Source organism: Thunnus thynnus, chromosome 7 (assembly GCF_963924715.1).
Source record: "Thunnus thynnus chromosome 7, fThuThy2.1, whole genome shotgun sequence".
In the NCBI taxonomy this organism is placed as follows: Eukaryota; Metazoa; Chordata; class Actinopteri; order Scombriformes; family Scombridae; genus Thunnus; species Thunnus thynnus.
In genome coordinates, this window is record NC_089523.1 from 11,403,263 (window position 1) to 11,423,693 (window position 20,431).

At 40.1% G+C, this 20,431-nt stretch overlaps 2 protein-coding genes and 1 long non-coding RNA gene across 7 annotated transcripts in view; 2 read left to right on the plus strand and 1 right to left on the minus strand.

The window, feature by feature from the left end:
- vaspb (vasodilator stimulated phosphoprotein b) overlaps positions 1-10,478 on the plus strand; it is a 28,242-nt gene extending 17,764 nt beyond the window's left edge. The window contains exons 3-14 of one of the 3 annotated variants that reach the window (XM_067594304.1): positions 2,811-2,991; positions 4,043-4,109; positions 5,637-5,743; positions 6,507-6,754; positions 7,032-7,162; positions 7,371-7,422; positions 7,570-7,597; positions 7,717-7,756; positions 7,984-8,040; positions 8,785-8,854; positions 8,955-9,012; positions 9,110-10,478. In XM_067594304.1, coding sequence (XP_067450405.1) covers positions 2,811-2,991; positions 4,043-4,109; positions 5,637-5,743; positions 6,507-6,754; positions 7,032-7,162; positions 7,371-7,422; positions 7,570-7,597; positions 7,717-7,756; positions 7,984-8,040; positions 8,785-8,854; positions 8,955-9,012; positions 9,110-9,144 — 1,074 coding nt within the window. In that variant the 3' untranslated portion in view covers positions 9,145-10,478. Of the gene's footprint in view, positions 1-2,810; positions 2,992-4,042; positions 4,110-5,636; positions 5,744-6,506; positions 6,755-7,028; positions 7,163-7,370; positions 7,423-7,569; positions 7,598-7,716; positions 7,757-7,983; positions 8,041-8,784; positions 8,855-8,954; positions 9,013-9,109 lie in introns of all 3 variants that reach the window. The other 2 variants (XM_067594303.1, XM_067594305.1) reach the window with 2 other exon arrangements.
- A 1,228-nt stretch (positions 10,479-11,706) lies between these two features.
- LOC137185864 (uncharacterized) lies at positions 11,707-13,292 on the minus strand. Its single transcript, XR_010928925.1, has 3 exons — positions 12,745-13,292; positions 12,096-12,211; positions 11,707-11,926 (listed from the first exon to the last, which is right to left on the minus strand). It is a non-coding gene; the product is annotated as an uncharacterized lncRNA (long non-coding RNA).
- Positions 12,181-20,431, plus strand: part of LOC137185857 (clathrin heavy chain 1-like) — a 30,282-nt gene continuing 22,031 nt past the window's right edge. For 2 of the 3 annotated variants that reach the window (XM_067594296.1, XM_067594297.1), the window contains exons 1-3: positions 12,182-12,519; positions 15,523-15,730; positions 20,008-20,276. In XM_067594296.1, coding sequence (XP_067450397.1) covers positions 12,478-12,519; positions 15,523-15,730; positions 20,008-20,276 — 519 coding nt within the window. In that variant the 5' untranslated portion in view covers positions 12,182-12,477. Of the gene's footprint in view, positions 12,520-15,522; positions 15,731-20,007; positions 20,277-20,431 lie in introns of all 3 variants that reach the window. The other variant, XM_067594298.1, reaches the window with a different exon arrangement.

Here is a 20,431-nt window from a genome sequence, read left to right on the forward strand (position 1 = left end):
GCAGGCTTTCCTTTGTCTTTCACTGAGGAGAGGCTTCCGGCTGGCCACTCTGCCATAAAGCCCAGATCAATGGAGTGTTGCAGTGATGGTTGACCTTTTGTAAGTTTTTCCCATCTCCACACAGGATCTCTGGAGCTCAGCCAGAGTAACCATCGGGTTCTTGGTCACCTCTCTTACCAAGGCCCTTCTCCCCCAGTTGCTCATTTTGGCCGGGTGGCCAGCTCTAGAAAGAGTCCTGGTTGTTCCAAACTCTTCTATTAAGAATTATGGAGGCCGCTGTGCTCCAGGGAACCTTCAATGCAGCAGAAATGTTTTTGTAGCCTTCCCCAGATCTGTGCCTCGACACCATTCTGTCTCTGAGCTCTGCAGGCAGTTCCTTCAACCTCATGGCTTGGTTTATGCTCTGATATCCAAATCATGTCCAATCAATTGAATATACCACAGATGGACTCTAATCAAGGTGTAGAAACATCTCAAGGATGATAAAGAGAGATGGAAGGCACTTGAGCTAAATTTCAAGTGTCATAGCAAAGGATCTGAATAGTTATGTCAGTGTGATATTTCAGTTTTTCCTTTTTAATAAATTCGAAAACATTTCTAAAATTATGTTTTCGCTTTGTCATTATGGGGTATTGAGTGTAGACTGATGAGGGGCAAAAATGAATTTAAATGATTTTAGCATAAGGCTGCAACATAACAAAATGTGAAAGAAGTGAAGGGGTCTGAGTAGTTTCTGAATGCACTGTATGTGCCCATTCATTTACAGTATCACTATCTATGTGATACAACACACTAGGTTTGGGTGATTATAGAGAATATTTACTGTATATACTATGATCATTTTATTGGAGATACCTAAGAAGGCATTATTGTCAATCCCTGTATGATTTTATTGCTTTTTTATGTGCATTCATTTGGTCAGTTATTTACATTAATGCACATATGGCATCATGGACTGTTCACCAGCATGAAATTTCAAGTTCAGTTTCAGCAGAGGCAACAGCTCATCGCCTCTGCTTGTTTATTTTATTTCAACCAATCATAAATCCTCATATGTGCACCTTATCCTCAAAAAGAGGATAAGGCGCACAGGATTTATTGTTTCTTCCTCGCTGAAATTCCTCAACATGACAGCACCGTTGTTTGTTTTGTCAGCAGTGGTAGTTGCTATAAGTGGGGTTTTTTTGTGCTTTGGGGATCTGTAACACAAGAGTGAGTTCACAGATGGGCTTCTAAAATGTTCTAAAATCGGAACCTGATTTCATACAGTTCTCAGTAACCTCAGTGGAAAATACACCTAAATCTGTGTAAAACCAATTCAATTTATTAAAGGTTAATGAAGACATCTGTAAAACCATTTACAGAGACAATGCAGGGATATCAAGATACTTAAGTCATAGCCACAACACAAGAATGTGATTGTATTGAGTCTTATATGAGCCATGGTCTTAAATAGTAGGCCTGTACAGAATCTTTGTGCTGGTTTTCATGGACTGACAGCACATTATCACACTCGGACCTAAAGCTGAAATTTTGCGGAACGTAGAGTTCGTTTCGGGCACAGTGAATACGGAGACCTGAGTAGAAGCCACACGCATGTAAGAAAAAAAAAGAACAAATAGGATTTCTCTGTCATTATCACCCGATTATGAGTCAGCAGATAACGGTGGGCAGCTTCCAAGTTTTAAAAAAGCTGGGTAAACTGAGTTTGGGTGGGTCTATTCTTGACTGCGCCCCTGCTCTCCCTGCTGCTTCAGTGCCTCTCTTTCTTTAAACATTCAAGACTCTTAAGTGTTCCCCAGAGACAGGTCTTAAAGTGGATGATGTTTCCTGTGACATAGTTAGCCTGTTCAACCACTTCCTGTGACAATTTAGAAAGAAGCCTGATACCCAATAAGGCCTATTTTCACTATATGTGTGTCTGATCGAGACATAAAACTTGGCGGAGGATGAAAGAACCAAGAAGCTAATGAGAGAGAGAATATAGTATGTCTCTGTTTTCCCCTTTAGCTCCTGTTCTTTCTCTCTGACTGGCTGCATATAGAGTAACTGTTTGCTGTTTGTATGCTTGTCTTTTCAATTTTCTTTATGCATCGCGGCCTGATTGTATGATTAAGACACAAGTGGAACCATGGTATTAAGGTTTTTCTGCAGGCGTTCAGGCTTTTTGACACACGCTGCTTTCTTTAACTTAAAAACAAATCAGTGCTCTTCATTTTATCCCATTTGTTAAGCGTGTTTCTGGTCACATCTTCAGTCTGCTCCTCCTTTCTTTCTGGCCTTTTGACAGGATTGTGGAGAGGTTAAGAATACCGCTTTCTGGGCTGGCAGCTGAACTTGTTACCCTTTTTTTTTTTTTTTTTTCAGTGCATGTTGCCCACTATGATATTCACCCTGACAGGGTTTCCTCTCTTCCTCTCTGCTCTGTGGAATCCAGAGGCTGTTAAACAAATAGTGAAATGGCGCGTCAGCACATTCAGGCAATGCTCAAACCCAGAACATTTTTTTTCCCTCCTGGTTCATAGGCTTCACGCCACCTGCTGGGTGGAATATAAACCAGGATGATCCAACAAAAATAAAGTGGCCACTGCATTTTTTTGCATAAGAAGGGGATGTGGGTTTTTTTTAATAGTTTTCCAGTTTTGAGTGAAGAATACAGCTCCCAGAAACGATCTGCTTTCTGTTCCTTGTTCCTTTGGTTTTGAACTTTAACTCCTGATACTGATTAGAGCTCGCCAAAGTACTAATGTTGCTCTCCAGTTCTACCAGAATAATCCTTGTATTGACCCTCTGTCCTCCTCCTTCCCCAGGTGGTTATAAACTGTCCAATCGTGAGAGGTCTGAAGTACAACCAGGCCACACCTAATTTCCACCAGTGGCGGGACGCTCGACAGGTGTGGGGGCTCAACTTTGGCAGCAAGGAGGATGCTGCTCTATTCGCCAATGGCATGGCACACGCTCTGGAAGTGCTCAACTCCTTGGCAGACGCAGGTGCTCATGCTCACTATATTTCTATTGGCATCGGCTTCAGTAGCCATACTTTTGTTTTTGTTTAATTTACATTTATTGAGCTTTATTTATGAAAGACTTGTATGGACAGATTTGATCTTATGCGCCTCTTATTTCCAAAATGTTAGCTAGGGAAGAAAGTAATTTACATGTGTGACTACTGGTGAATAGATAATAGAAACGGCGAATGAAATACTGCTTTGTTTTGGAAAATGTGTATTTTTTTTTATTCTGTTGCCAAAAGATAAGTGCAATGTCTCTGAGTTTTAGATCCTCTTTGCTTACCCATATCAGTAGTTTCATATCTGTGTCCTGCCACCCTCAAATTGTGCCCTGATAGCCCACAGATGTTTTTTGATGTACTAGTTTTACTTTCTGTATACAGATGTTGGCACACAGCAACTGAAGATTGCTGCCCCTATGTAGGATAATTTGGGTGCTTATTTATGAGGGATTTCCTGGAAAATGCATCTAATTTAAGAGCAAACCTGATTCACCAAGACTTTCACATGGGAGGAACAAATCAGTCGTCTAAGAAAATAAGAAAACATGATTCATTAATGAGGCCATCCCATTGTGTGTTTTCAGATTTTGCCTTTTATTTTTTCTTCAATGTTTTATGTTATTTAGCTTTGCCTATACAGTGTGATGCAACATTAGTACTCTTTGGTATTTGGTTGCATATTTTTTTCTCAATTGTAATGTGTTAAATAATAGCAGTTATCCAAGATTAGTGTGAACAGTAACCTGCCTCTCCACTCCTGTCCACCAGTGTGTCAACTGAGTAGTTAAAAAGAAAATACCATAAAGTACTTAAACTTGATTGGTGTACGCCAACCTTTTCTGCTTTATCGTCATATCACAAGTTACACAGACTTTGCACAATCCACTGAATGACTAGAAAAGGTGTGTACACCAATAAAAGCACATAAACATGCTGGATACATGTCAAAGAGTCATAATTGTTCAACCATCACAGCGACGTCTAATCCTTTTGTTCTATTTTCTCTTTCATTTCCATTATATATGTCAGGCTATGCAACCCTTCCCCGCCCAGTGTCAAACGGACCATCTCCAGAAGAGCTTGAACAACAGCGGAGGTACCAAATCTTCACACTTCTTCTAAATGCTACACATTTGTGTTTCACATTGCCAATTCTAATATACTGCCGGACATTTTAATTTAAATTCCCTCCGATATCTTTTGGGCCTAATTCAGCGTAAACATGCAATGTATCCAACTGGTAACTCTGTCAACATAGCCTAGTTTCTTCTGGATCTGCAGCAGACCAGAAAAGCATTGTCAGTATTTGTTTTAAAAAGGAGATTTGCTTTGGATGTTGTTTTTGCCATTCAGACAAGTACGCCGGTCTTCGAGGTCATGTGAAGTTAGACGTCTCTAACCCAGCTTCAGCGAAGTATCCTCTGGGTTTAGTTGCATAACAATCAATAGCAAGTCAAGCTGTCTTGGCTTTGCGGTAGTCCCATTGGCACAGTTTTGCACACACGCATATGTAGAAGATTTGATGGCATTAGCTTGACACTGCTAAACCCTCAGTCAGCCCCCGTAGGTTAAAGGTTAAAAAGACAGCAAGGCGGACACCTCTCACATCAGCCCCACCTTCTCTCCATCCATTTATCTGTTCGCCCAGTGAGACGTTGTGGTGGCACCGTGCATGCATGCCTGCACAGACCAGGCATTAACCTTTTAATCTCATTTAGACTAAAAGGTAATATGTTGCACAGTCGGGGAGGCTTTGTGATTGGCCAGAGGGACTATCTGTCAAATGACTAGTCGTCCCAGTGGCTGCTGACATGCTGTGGCTTAGGGAGTAAAGCACTGACATTAAAACCTTTTTGAATTATAGCATAGATGTAGGTACTAATGGATATTATTTGCACTTATGCTTTTAGGTGTGATGAGCAAAGAAATAGAAGAGTCACAATATTCACCAGTATCAAATAAAAAAAAGCTGGAAAAAAAGATGTGGACGGGATTTCCCCTCCCCCTTTCCTGGGCACACTGCCTAAGTCGATCAGCAGTGCTTTAAATCACACCGACTGGGACTTTGTGTGTATGATTGTGTGCATGTGTGTGGACCTGTGCATGTGGGGTGTATATGTACATTGTGTGATGTCCTGCATACAGCTGCCGTTGCTGAGTGGCAGATGTGTTGGGGGAGAAGGGAGGGAGCAGTAGAGAAGTGAGGCAGCTTGAATTAGGCCACCGTGTCCAGCTGTGGACTTTTCAGCAGGAGGCTAATCAGAATCTGTGAAATCCACCTCATATCCTTTTTATTGTAGTCGGTATATTGAATACAAATCCTGATTTTTAGCACTCCACACTAATGCCAAATACTGTAATTAGACAAAATTGTTCGAAAACAATGGATGTTGCATAAATAATCCAATAATCTGCTGGACATTTGCAGATTAATTGGGGATGGCTGAAAGCTGGCATTGTCTGACATGCCCCTTTGCTCTCTTACCCCTTAGCTTTATCTCATGGTTACACCCAAATTAAATAGAACTTTCAACTTAATTAATCTGTCCTTTTCATCCACTCATTTTATGTTTAGCATGTTTATGTATATTTGTCGCTGACGGATGTGTTTGTGTGTCCGTAGGTTGGAGCAGCAGAGGTTGGAACAGCAGGATCGGGAGCGCCAGGAGAGAGAAAGACAGGAGCGGGAGCGGCAGGAAAGGGAGAGACTGGAGAGACAAGGCGGTGCAGGTCAGGAAACACCTGGGCTGGTCAGCATGACTGCATTTACAGCACAGTACAGGCTTAGTAGTTCCTCATAGTCTTTTTCCCAGGTAAATGTGTGGCGCCAGAATTGCAATTTCTTTTGTTAACGCAGTACTTCTCATTCCCCAAGCCCCTATATACTGTGAGATAACAGTGATCTTACAGGTTTATTACAAGTCAGACTGTATGAGATTGGTGTAATTAAAGCTTGGTCATAATCTGTGTCAGACTTTATCAGACCAATTGTGGGGCAAGTCAAAGTGTGCGATAAAAGTCATGTGAATCATAGCATGACAATAGAAAAAAAAAAATGCAGGTGGAGATGTAATCAACAACAAAAAAAACAAGCTTTGGCGTCAAATGGCAAAATTGCATCAGCCTGTGTTCTGTGTCATTTCAGGTTGTGTTCTGATAGCTCAGTTTCTAGATGTGTTTCGCAGCACATTGTGACAATTTTGTCCTAAATTTCTGATTCTGTCAGAATTTAGATGCTGGCTGTCTTTGGTTGCCAAAGCTCAAAATCAGTCTTTAAACATATCTCATGGTCTGATTTAGGACCAAAAATTTCCCCATGTTACACTCACCATTGTGGACTTGGGTTTAGTGCTGGTACCGTCTGTTAGAGGGACCATCACACTTTATAATTTACATGATGGTGCACCTGCATCACACCATCATCGGTGTGTAACTAGACTGTTTTCACTAAATCGTTTGTGAATGGTTACTGATGGTGCCTCTCTGTTTTTAGTCCCTATTCCTCCAGCTCCACCGTTGGCCACTGGAGGCCCCCCTCCTCCACCGGCCCCTCCTCCACCCCCTGGCCCTCCACCGGCCGCTGGCATCCCTCCCCCTCCGGGACCCCCTCCCATAGCACCTCCGCCAGCCCCGCCCCTGCCCTCTGCAGGAGGAGGAGGTGGCCTTGGTGGTGGGGACGGTGGGGGAGCTGGGGGCTTGGCGGCTGCCCTCGCAGGAGCCAAGCTCCGCAAAGTATCTAAAGTGAGTATGAAGCTAAACAGTTTCAAGACTGTGTGGATTTTGACAGCTCTGTTACTGTACTCTGTACTTATTGTAGGCAAGATTAACATAACGGACAATCACTGAAGCCATTTTGTGCTTTTCTAACTATGCAAATGGAATTCTGATGTTGTATTGATCCAATCTCAGAGTTGCTCCAACATGCAGAGCTATGAAACATGCATCCATCAGTGCTTATTGAGTCATTGCCTTGACAATGTCAGCTGAACTCTTATTTGCTATTTGCTGCCATCAGCAGGAGGACGCAGCCCCTGCAACTTCAATAAGCAGAGCTGACTCCAACCGCAACAGCAATTCCTCTATTGGAGGAGGAGGAGGAGGAGGAGGAGGTGGTCTGATGGGTGAGATGAGTGCCATCTTGGCACGAAGGTGGGTGCCACCACAAGTTTGCAGTCGCATAAAATATCCAGTGTCCAAACTCCAAAAATAAACAGTTAGACTTATTCTGTTTCACGTTCTATATTAAGTAGTGTCTTCATTCAAGGTCTTTCTGCTTTGGTATTCAAAACTACAGTATATATCGTTCACAACTAAATTTCTTCTACATTGTTTGACAAATGATTTCTCTTTACATCAGGAGAAAAGCGGCAGACACTGGAGAGAAGCCACCCATGAAGACACAAGACAATGTAAGTGGCTGCTCCTGACGAATTATTGTAAATCCAGCAAAGAACACCAAATATATAATGTGTTTTTATAAGTGATAGTCTTTAAAAAAAAATAGAAACAGCTTGATGATGACTTACTCGTAACACGTCTTGTTCTTTTCTATACAGGATGATTCAGAGCCTCAAGGTCAAACCGGTGAGAACTCAATATTTTTATCCGTAGGATGCCACCTACATTTATTCTCCAACATTAATTTTACATGATATACAAAGTTAATATTAACAGCTCATGATTTCATACATTCTCTTTCTCAGACACCATAAGAAGACCTTGGGAGAAATTGTCTATGAACAGGTAATTCATGATTCACTTATTTCCATTCTGCCATCATCAGTACACCTGAAACCCCCGGGCGTTCGGTGTCTCATGTTTGAACTCATCTTAAGAGTAGTTTTCCATCAGTGTGCGTGCGATTGCGTGAACATGTGTGTATGTATTTGCGCCCGTGGATAAATGTGCTTTTGTGTGTGAATGTCTGCCATTTCAATTCTAAGAGAAGAGTGTGTGTGTCTCACTAACAGGAATAACTCCATCACCAAGAGCATGGACTCCACTCCCTCATTGTCCCAAGGTTCCAGGTATACATGCTGTCCTGTTCACTCATGACCTTAGCTCCCCTTGCCTTTCTTTTCTCTTCAGGTTAGCGCAGCATCACTGCAGCCTACTGGGGTAGCGTATTTTACAGTTGATAGCACCCCCTAATGGATCAGAGAATGGCATGCACCCAAGGGACTTGTGGGGGCACCAACTGAGTGTGTTCTTCCTGAAAAGTAGATAGGAACCTGACTGTGTGCTCATTTGTACTCGTCAGTTCTGAGTGCTGGGGTTGGTGTTGTCCTCCTGTGTAAACTAACTCTGACTTTTCTACTTTTCTGGTTTAATAGCTGGCTTTTATGACTTGTCTATATAATTGAGGGAAGTGTGTGCAACTATAGTAGTTAAAAGATGGATCAAGTCCAGCCAGTGATAACAATAAGGTGATTAGTTACACATGTATGCAAAAACAAATGCTTTCAGAATTGGTCCAACCAGATTTATTTCAATATATATATCAGTAATCATATATAATTTGATTCTAAATCATTCTCAACTTTTCCCAAAGTTTATCAGTTCAAAAAGGTAGGTTAATGAGCATAGATAGGTTAACCCTCACTCCATCTCTGGGTGTGTGTCTTCTCTCTGCAACCTTGTGGGACTATTCCTTCTTCCTTGCAGTACTGTGGTGATTTGTCTGACACTGGGCCTGTCAATGCAATGCCATGGACCTTCTTAGCTTTTTGTGAAATACAAAATCTCTGTATTTGTTTCTCCTCATCTTACAGGGCAAAGCCCGCAGCCAACAGTAACGACGCAGGCGGAATGGATGACTCGGATTTAGAAAAAATGAAACAGGTAATGTTCTTGTTTGCCCAGTAGCATCACTTATTGACTGGAGGGGCTATGCCTGACGTCCGTAGAATTGTGACTGACTGTGAATTGTTTTTTTCTGCAGGAGATCCTGGAAGAGGTGCGAAAAGAACTACAAAAAGTAAAGGAGGAAATAATCGGAGGTGAGAGAACTCTGCACCCTCGAAAAACAACTTTACCCATTTTAACTTCAACATGATTTTGGTTCTTACTGCGTGTTTCTCCTCTCCCATTTCACAGCCTTTGTTCAGGAGCTGCAAAAGAGAAGCACATAGTTCTGCTGAGTGTCAGGTGTAACAGAGGGATGCGATAGATGGAGTTTGTCCTCCACTGCACCCTCCCTTGTAGCCCAGGGATTTCTTATTTTCTCCTACACATTTTCTCTTTTCTCTCTCTCTCTCTCTCTCTGTCTTACACAAACACATGTGAGCATACTTGCTTATGTGTACATCGTGCATATTCACTTCATGTAAATGGTAACCCATGGAACCTCCTCAAGCCGCCATCTGACACTTTTGATGATCACTCACCAATATTGTGGCGGTGGTCCCATCTATCCCATCTCTCCCATGTTCATTCATCCCGTCCCCTCGTGTCCTCTGTGTGTCATCTGAACCAATCCAGAGCACACAGCTACAGCCACAGTTGCTCCTCCAATTTGTCATCATTTATACTCATCATAACCCTCTTTTCTGCAGAAATCCTGCTACTTGTGTCTTCTCATTCTGCTATCAGACGCACCATTTACTGATAGAGCAGTTCTCAGTATTCAGGGACAACGTATTAGTCACATTTTTACTGTAATAGCAAGATGCTGGGATTTGACGACAGACCTTTTATCTCTTTCTCAGTTAGTATACAACTGTTCAACCTCGAACACTGCTACAGTTAGTTCAGTTTAGACATCTGCAAGTAGGTCATGACCTCTAACGGTCATTGGAGGTGCAAAAACGACAGCCGAGGATGGGGAAATACCCCATCCAACTCCCTGACTACTGCAAGAAGAGACAAGCAAAGGAAATCTGATGGACAACCTGAGTGCTGTGAAAGAGGAGTGTGTTGTAGTTTTATGATGTGTGAGAAATGTATTCTCTTTGCATTGCACTTGTTCCGGAGGAAGTGTGACTGTGTGCCACACTGCCTTGACAGACTATTCCCTCTCACTCAAAATGAGATATTATTTGTTAGCCAGTGCAGTGGTCCGATACTGCGCTTCCGCTGGTTTAATTTCTTCCATTCTAGCTATGTTTTCTACTTTCGAAACATGAAAAATGGCCATGATGAGGTCAATTAATTTGGCCATGACCAACTGCCTTGAGAATAAATATATAAATATATATATATAAGGAAAAATATATATTTGTTTTGAGGGAAAATGTTAGCAAAAATGAAATGGTGTTTCTATTTTAATTGAAATGACTGGTGAATGGGTTTTTTTTTTTTTTTCCTTTTTTTGATGATTGTTTTCTTATGAGATGTTATTTTGGGTTTACTGTTTATTTTTTCTAATAGAGTCTAGGCTTTTTACACTGAAATATAAAGAAAACAGCTTAGAGACACTGGATTAGAAATGCCTTTATAGTCGAATACAGCTGCTTCTTGAAATGCATTCCTTTGTCTTGAGTCGTCTTTTGCATCTTATTGTAAAACTGCTTTGATTTCAGACCAGTTCAATTTAGGAATCTGGGGCTGTATTGCACTGCAAACTTCTTGCACAAACTAGTTTGGCCAATATGGACATTTGAGTTACAGCCTGACTTACAAATGTAGTGAAATAGAAATTCTGAATTAAATTCTTTTTTTTTTTTTTTAACTTTGTCACATCAGATTGAAAATTTCAACAATGTGGATCCAAACTAAAACGTTGAAGACAGTTAATGTGTGGAGACTGACTACATCTTCACCAACAAGTTCAATTGAAAAAAAATGTTATTTTTTGCCAAATTTTATAGTTTGCTTGTAGTTTGTAGCTGGTTTCTCTTGTCTGAAGGTAAATTGTTTGCAAGGAGGTGTATAAAAAAAACAAACAAAACAACAAAAACAAACAAAAAAATGGATGGAATTGATGTACATGTGCAAATTGATAGTTTGTTAAAGTTGCTCTCCACTCAGTGTTTTTTTTTTCTTATTCCTTCATTTGGATATTTGGGCTCCACTTTGCAGAATGATGTATGTGCAGAGTTTGATACTAGAAGGCTGTTTTCACATTCATCTGCTGAAAGTGGAAAGTTTCTCTTTGCTCATTGAAAATCCAGTTGTAAAGAGCGGGCCTACAAGCAGGATTCATGACATCACAAATGGTTTGGAAGCCAGTCGTGGTCCAACATTAAACTTACACATGTGTGATGTGGAAACTTGAAGCCTCCAGTGCATATACACTGAGAATGAACTTTACATTAAAGTAGGAGACATTTTGTGTCCAGCCATTAAACTTTTGAAATGAAAAATATTTGCATATTCATTGATTGTGGAATATTTAATGAGGTAAAAGGAGCAGATGCCAATTTAAGGATTTTATACTTGGTAATTATAATTTTTTTCCTGGACAAAACCATATCAGACACACATTATTGTTCAGGCAGATTATGTGTGTATGTCTTGATATATGTGTTGAGGGGATCTTTAAATTTAAAAAAAAAAGTTACTTTTTGCCAAAAATGACAGTTTGCTTGTAGTTTGTATTTCCCAAGAAACTGGTTTCTCTTGTCTGAAGGTAAATTGTTGGCCAGGAAGTGGAAGGAAAAAAAACCCAACGAAAAACTATATGTATCTATCTTGTGTCCAAAAATATTTGCATATTCATTGACTGTAGAATTTTTAATGAGGGAGGAGTAGATGCTGATTTAAGGATTTTATACTTGGTAATTGTACATTTTTTTTCGTGGACAAAACCATATCAGACACACATTATTGTTTCAAGCAGTTTATGTGTGTACGCCATGTGAGGAGGGGATCTTTAAATAAAAAAAATGTTAGTTTTAGCCAAATTTGACAGTTCGCTCGTAGTTCTTATTTCCCAAGAAGCTGGTTTCTCTTCTCTGAAGGTAAATTGTTGGCCTGAGGGTGTTAAAAAAAACAAACAATATGTGGCAGAACTGACGTACATGTACAAAGTCAGACTTAGTTAAATGGAGATTCATGCTAAAATTTATGAAACCGTAAAGAGTTAAAATAGCCTAATTGTATTGTTTTCGCTTTAATTGAAAGAACTGGAAATCGCTCCTACTGGTCATGAGCGCAGGGGCCGCAGCCAGCGTCCCTCCAGAGTTGCCTGGATGCTTCCGGAGTGGGAAGGCTCTCAGCTTGTTTCCGCCGCCATTGCGGATTTTGGACAGAAGATCACTGCCATCCATCGATGCAGTGCCGAAAACACACACAGAAGGGGGACACACTGAACATTTTTATTGACACTAGATTTCAGGAAACACGTCTAACAACACTCCTTATCACCATTTATCGTGTTTTTTTTCTTTCTCCGTTTTCACTGACTGGCTCCGACCTACACGCACAGTGAGGAGGTCGTAGCTAGCGCGGTGCTGCTGCCCAGCTAGCGAGCTGTGTACGGCTACAATTTCAGGACTCCGGAGCAGCCCAAGGAAAGAAAAAACATGGCTCAGATACTACCTATCCGCTTCCAGGAGCACCTGCAGGTATGTGGGCAAATCCTAGTAGCTAAATAAACCTAAAACACTCATTTCTTTGCAACGTTAAACGTCAATACCCGCAGCAAATGAATGACCTCCCCTCCCCCGTTTAGCCAACAGCTAACGGCTAGCTGCGCTCATTCATCGGACTGATGCCGACTTAAAGTTAGCCGCCGTTATCTGTCACCGGTGAGGTGGAGAAACTAATTAACAATAAACACTTCTGCTGACCTTCAGTGTTCAGCTCTTGCGTCTTTGACCTACACATCTCTTCATTTTAGGGTTAGCTATTACATGAGCTAGTTAACCGTTATACAGTTAGTGTGTCGTGAGGGATGTTGGCTGCACGTCATCTAACGTTAGCCATAATAAATGACATTTAACCGTCGACCTGGTCAACAAACTTCGATTTCAGATAGCTAAAAGCTGTTAAACCGTGGTCAGCCGCAACAAATGTGATTTTTTTTTTTTTTGTTAAGAAAAAAGGACACAACTAAGCGAAACATCTCATTTATTAATGTCAGTATGCAGCAGGATTCTGGAAACAATATTGATGGTCATTTTGACAGTGAAACCAACCATTCAATTAAGCTGGAAGCCAAGGATGTAATACTGTATTATGGAGAGAATAAAAAAAAACAAAGTTCAATGGACTGTCCATTTATTAATTTTACTGGGAAAATTTCACATCCATAAATCAAAGTTCTCGAGGTCTCACAGATTGTTTGAACCTCTCATGATTGAATTTATTTTGACTCTATCATTCATTGCATACCTTTCTGTATAAATAAGTTATTTATCTATTATTATTATTATTATTATTATTATTATTATTATTATTATTATTACTTTTACCCTCTGTCCTGTTACCATGTCAACTTTATCAACAAATTGAAAGTGAAGTCATGCCTGGTATGTTTATTTCATCATGATGGCTAATTATTTTCTCTTATTGTCTGAAAGGGAATTTTCACCACATTTTATGTGGGTGTCCAATCAGAGTTGATTGTAAATGCAGTCAATTGATAAAGCAATAAATTCCTCATTGTGTGCTATATTGACCCAGAAAGCTGAGTTTTCCTGCTCCCGGAGCCACGCCAGCGATGTCTACATGTACCAGGATGCATTTCTCGCGAGCTTCTGATGCCCAACCCCCAAATCCTTGCATAGTACTGCAAACACAGGCTCTCTCGGGGTTGGTGTCGGCGAAAGCATCCAACAAAAACTGCCCACACTGAAATTCATTGCAGCAGAATGATTCAGTTCTTTTGGCATCGGAGGACAATTTGAGCTAAGGCACCACCAGTCGCTGTTTGCTGTCAGCAGCTCAGGTTCTGGATGGTCCCCACCATCTGTATCCTCTTGCGTGGCTAATGCAGCGGCGGCTTCTTTCCACTGCATTTCTTCGGCCGTATACTCTGGCTTGAATAAATACAGCTTAATGTCCGAATCAGCCGAAACACTGTAAAATGTATCCTCGCCCATAACATCCTCAGCACTCATATTTGGAGTGCCATTTTCGCTGTTAGAAACGTAGCTAGTTTGCAATACAAGCAAAGAGAACAAGGAAGTTTTATTTTTGAGCAGCATCTAGAGCACCCCCCCGGCTACCCAGAGGCGGAGACTAGAAATCCAAGCTGAAATAGCCTGTAGTTCTTCATTGCCCCCAACTACATCACTCACTGTAGACGTCAAATGACGACGCTGGTGCTGAAAGAACAACGGATTTTGCAGCTGTGCCCCAGAGACACAGAGAATATTGACAACAACTGCAGGTGTTTTTCACATTATATCCCTAATTGGGATAGATAGAGATAAGGTTGAAAATTGGCAAAATTGTCCTTTAATGTCACATATGTTGTAAGTGATGCTTTCTATAAATAAAGTGGAGAAAATGGTCAGCTGCAGTCTGGCTGGACTCTGCCAATAACGTCACACATAGGCATTATGTCATCATGACAGACTATTTTTACAGATGACATCAGACACTATTGTCATTTTGTTGGAGTTTCTATCTGTGAAAACCTCATCCAGGTTTACAAGGTGAACCAGGTGGTCAAAGCCTTCAGTCAAAAATGGCATCATCATTTTTCCCTGGGAACGGATGAGAGTCAGTTGAGTTGAGGTCAAGCTCAGCTGCCCCATCTCAGCTTCTGACTGTGTGCGATTATTAGATGTGCTTGGTGTTATCACAAAATATTTAAACACAAGATGAAACCCCACAGGGGGCAGTTTTCCTACTATGACCATGCAACTTAGATCACCTGGGGGGGGGATACATTACATAGTCCAAGTACTGTACAATTACAACTCAGTGCAGTAATAGATACAACAACAAAGCCCCCATAAGCCGGGGAAAACTCATGCCCACCAGACAAGAGTGAGTGCTCTTGACTTACCAGGGTTTAATATCAACATGGGTACTTGTTGCTTTAGGTTCTTACCTTGTGAGGCAGCTTGATTTTCGAGATCATGCAAGAATCCATCTTGTCAGGCTTCAAGTTATGTGCTTGTGTTAGACGGTGATAGACGGTGATAGACAGATGGTTCATCGAATCACCTGCCAAGTATTTTTTGGAAATGCGTGCCCTTTTCCAAACAGTTTCCAAGGACGATTTCTCAGATGGTTCTGTGTAACAAACCATCTGGCGCATCAGGTTATTACGTTCTGTTGTGCCAAGAATTGGCAAAAGTTGCCTTTGCATCTTTAAACAAACATAGGTCAGGTTATGGCTTATGGGACAATTAGAAATATAAGACATCATCTGAGTTATAATAATCCTAGTTATAACTATAATATAATGTATGTTTTTTGAGTTTATCTTGAACTGATTCTATGGATGATGTTGGTTGAGTTGTTTTGTTATATAATATCATTTCCTCCTGTTCACTTGGCCTCCTGAATATTTGCTATTTTGACATAAAAACCCTCAATGAAAATAAGTCCTGTACTTAATTGTATCATACCTGATATTTTTTGTAGTAAACACTCATGTGTTCATATCTCAGCTCCAGAACCTGGGGATCAACCCAGCCAACATCGGATTCAGCACTCTAACCATGGAGTCCGACAAGTTCATCTGTATAAGGGAGAAGGTGGGTGAGCAGGCCCAGGTTGTCATCATTGATATGGCGGACCCCAACAATCCCATCCGCAGGCCCATCTCTGCAGACAGCGCCATCATGAATCCTGCCAGCAAAGTTATTGCCCTTAAAGGTAAGCTCTGACTAAAATGCATATGTAGTGCTGTTAGCACATAGCTTTATGTGCCACCTAGAGAGGAGTGTGCTATGTTTCTGAAAACACATAGACTAAAAAGTAAACCTGTTAAAAGTTTTGGCTAGTCACATACCTTGCTACAATGCTTTTCCAAAACATTGGGCCATTTGTGTAAATTTCGTTTTGTGTTGTCAGTCAGTTATGTAGTTGTTAAAGTCTGCTTTTCATTTTAATGTCCATATGTAGGCCACCCCATCTGTTTGTCAAAAAGAGTAAATAGAGCATCTAAAGTGTAGTGTAACAAATTTAAATTTACGGACACATTGATATTTCAGGAAAAGTAGCTCTCGTATTAGTGCTAGGAAAATGTCATGCTGTCATGAATGCTTTGTCTATTTTGCTTGTTTTTGCTCTTTTTTTCATTTCTTACTGCTTTCTTATGTTTGCAGACGGTGAGTTGAATTTTACATATCATGAGTTGTCAAAGTGTAATCCTGTATGCACTGTCTTGAAATGTATGCACAATACTGACAATAGTTATAATGAATGCTTGAATTAATAATGATAACAAAAACAGGGCATAGCCAAATTAAGAGGGCAGCTGAAAGGACTATATCTTTTTATTTGTTTTTTGTGTGTATGTGTTTGTCCAGTTTGCTACACTCGACATATTTTATATTACAGCTGGCCATTTTCTAAAACATACTATACTTTATAGTATATACTATACTACTACTACTATATATATACTTTAGATTTTTAGTTATTTTCTCCATTAGGCTCAGTACAGTATGAAAATAAGCACTTTAAGGATTAAATCTTGCTTCAGACAGGTAATCCATCACAATGAACATCCCGCCCACATGTATTTTTGTCAGAGTAACTGTATTGTTGTGTGGTAATCATAGACTGTATGTTTATAGTGGTAATTTAGTTGAATGAACACTGATTGAAGTAGACTCTCAAATGGCAAACCTGAAAGCAAACACACACAGTGAGAAGACAACAATGTGAATCAGGAATCTTTAGATCTTTAGTTTTTCCTTTGTTATCTTTGAGCTGTCAGTCACAACCTGAAGGCACCACATAACCTTTTGCCAGAAGGTTGCCTTTGAAGAAAAAAAATGTTATCAAACAAAAAAAACATCATTGACTTATCAGGTGAATATTCAGAAATGATACAGTGTTATGTGCTTTGGAAAATGGTTGGTAGTAATGTATAGTATGCTTGTAGTAAAAGGGCTAAAACATGCAGAAAAATTATATGGTCATTTAAACAATGGCAAAATCAAGCAAGCATTGACATGTAGGTCACAGTCTTAATCAGTGTCCTGTCAATAAACAGTAGGCTAGTATGTATTTGCTATCATATGGGCAGGTGGCTTATTCCATAAGAAATGTGTGCCACTGGCCTTTGATGTTACACCATTATAGCAACTGGTAGTCAGTACTTGCACAGACTCTGCACACTGCACTAGTGAACCAGATCTCTGATAAAAACACAAGCATCAGTATGGAAATACAAAATATTTTAGATCATGGGGAAAATAAATAATTTTTGGTTTTGTGTGTTAGACAGGCTTTTTTCACAGTAGACATTTTGACTTGTCATAGTAGGAAAAACACAAGTGTTCCTAATAAGATTAACAATGGCTCTGTTCTGTTGATGTTCCCCAGTAAGCTATCATGATGGTGATGCTGAGCCAGCATACACAACACCAGGACTCTAAAACTGAAGCAGCTAAATGAAAATTAGTTTTTTTTTTTTTCATTTTTTGTTTTATTTACACCTGTGCTTTTCCTACTGTGACATGTCAAATTTTCCTCAATGAAAAATTGCCTGCTGATAGGGAGAGGAATATTTACCAATATTGAACCCTAGAACAGTTTCTTAACAGAAGAGCCAGAGTTTTGATAGCTTTATGCGTATCTTTGAAAGCCACTATGTGTAGGATTAGAACATTTCTGACCTAGAAGTCTCCAAATGGTAGTATCAAATACACAATGTCATACAGCAATGCACGAAAGAATGGCACGGAAAAACACACAACAGTTAATATAATGTAAATTAGGAACAATTTATCAATAAAACAAAAGGCTGATTCACACAACCACTGGGTCTATTCCAGAGACAGAGAGCTTGCAAGTGGATGAAGAGAGAGAAAGAGAAACTGAACTGAAATTTAAATTTGCTTGGTTCTTATTTCATATTAGGTAATTCTGTGGTTTAGCAATATTATCTATGAAACTACAGTTGCAGACTCATGTTTTTGAGAACGATGATCACTTTGGATTAACCGGTGACAGCAGTCGCATTAATAAATCAAATGAGTGCCATAATGCAATCAATAACAAGTCTGACTGGTGTGCCTGAAAACACTGCAATCAGTGATCAAAGTGCTTTCTTTTGATCACAAACTACACATTGGGCCTGTACAAGCATGCCAAAATGTATTCTTATCAAAGGCTAACATGGCCCAAAATCATACAATTTTGTGCAAACAACCACTTGCAGAGTATTATTCTACATTATATGTTTTGACTGGATTTACTGACATCCACATTATGTCAGAGGATTAGTCTTAAATGCCTTACAAAATGTATGCTTTAGTATGATTTGATTAATATTTGTTAAGGTGCAGTTCAAACAAAGAAGCTGATTAAAGAACAAAATCTGCATTATTTCTGTACTTTTTCATACACGTTCAGTGTTTGTGCTGTTATATACCAATTACTGATATTCACTTAAAACTACACAGCAGGCAGTGAATTTTTACAATGTAGTGTTTTTTTTATTTCAGAAACATCACTGTACCTCCCAATTTCGATGGCGAGGCATTTTCTTTCATATGCTGTGTTAATTATGAATCAGTTAATTATAGGGTTTAGTTTGGTTGGAGCTTGCTTGGGCTTGAATTAAACCCAAAAGATATGCCTTGGGTCCAAAGAATTATAGGGTCTTTCCTCCAGTGAGACTGAATTGGAGGAAAAAACAGAATGGGTGTGAGTGCATCCGTCCAGCATCCCTCCCATCATCACATCTGTTTGTGTGCTTTGTGGTCTTCTTTTGCTAATCTGCATTCAGACCCAACCCAAATTCCAACATCCCTCATTTTAGGATTACATTTTGATGTGAATCCCGTAAGAGCTATGATAACAGGCCTGGAGTTTCATTTGTCTAGTAGGTGGTAGGGGCAGAGGGCGGGAAATTATGATTGTACTGGGCATTGTGTTTTTCTGCAGAAGTTGGTTCCTAATTGATCTGGTTTTGGGTGAAAAGCATTGAACCATTGTACCACAACACCCAGGAAAACCTTTCTTAATCTAGTTGAGAATCTCAGTAGGCATTAGTAGTAGTCATATTCCTAATCCAACATTCTGACCGAAAATAGCACTGTGTTTAAAAAAAATGTAAAGGGTTGCATTAATGGAGCTACTACAGGTACCGCTGAAAAGATGAAATACAATCCACTCCAGGGCTATCATTTGAGTAATAGATCGATGAATTTGAAGGCTAAACACGCAGCAAAACACTGCACAACAATGTGTAATATTACGAGACAGGATTTTACAACTATGGAAAGATGTTATAGTGACAGTCCTCTTCTCCTCCATCGAGAGGTCAATACTACCCAAAGTCGTCTTAACTTGTACATATTGAATTGGTCAGTGCTGCGCCTTCTAGGATGATGTTGCAAAAGTTGAACCAGGTTTGACTTTTTTGCTGGACAATACTGCATCAATGCAGTGGTCCCATTGAAATGAACAGGAAAGCTGTGTTTTTTAAGGCAGTGCTGTTGTCGGTCTGAACACGGTCTTATTCTGTTTGAGTCTCTAAAATTGAAAATTTGTTTTGTAGATGAGTAATAACTTAAAATGTCCACATTATCACCAGGGGTTTGCATATTCAGCCTCAACTGAATGTATTTCTCCTGCACAGTTGATTGCGTCAGACCTAACTGAATGCAGATCTACCACTATTAGTGGTTGCCCTTTTGTTGGTCTTGCCTCTTGTTTTGACACTGGTACTGGCTTGTTGTTTGGTGCTTTGGTGTTACTCAAACCAAACCCTGACTACCAACATTTCTCTATCAATTGGAATTTGGTATGCCCAAATGGTATGATTTTTTTTCCCCCTCAAAGTCTGCTGTTGGTTGTGTGTGGTATCTTTAGTCACTAGATTTGACTGTTTTTATTGTTATAAGAATGTTTAGAAGGGTCACAATCACACATCTTGGTCACTTTACGTTAACCTGGGTTCTGAATATTTACAGCGGCAAAGACCCTGCAGATCTTCAACATTGAGATGAAGAGCAAGATGAAGGCTCACACAATGACAGATGACGTGACCTTCTGGAAGTGGATCTCCCTCAACACCGTTGCCCTGGTCACAGACAACGCAGTCTACCACTGGAGCATGGAGGGTGACTCTCAGCCAATCAAAGTCTTTGACCGCCACTCCAGCCTGGCAGGCTGCCAGATCATCAACTACCGCACTGACGCCAAACAGAAATGGTTGCTGCTCATCGGCATTTCAGCACAGGTAAATAAACTGCATGGCTGAAGACTTGCTTCATCCTGATAATTACTAATTATTTCTGCTTAATATTGTCAACACATTTGCTAATCACTATATCATACTACTTTGTCTTCTTTTCAGAAAACAATTATTTTATTACTGGAATGCTCCAATGCCAT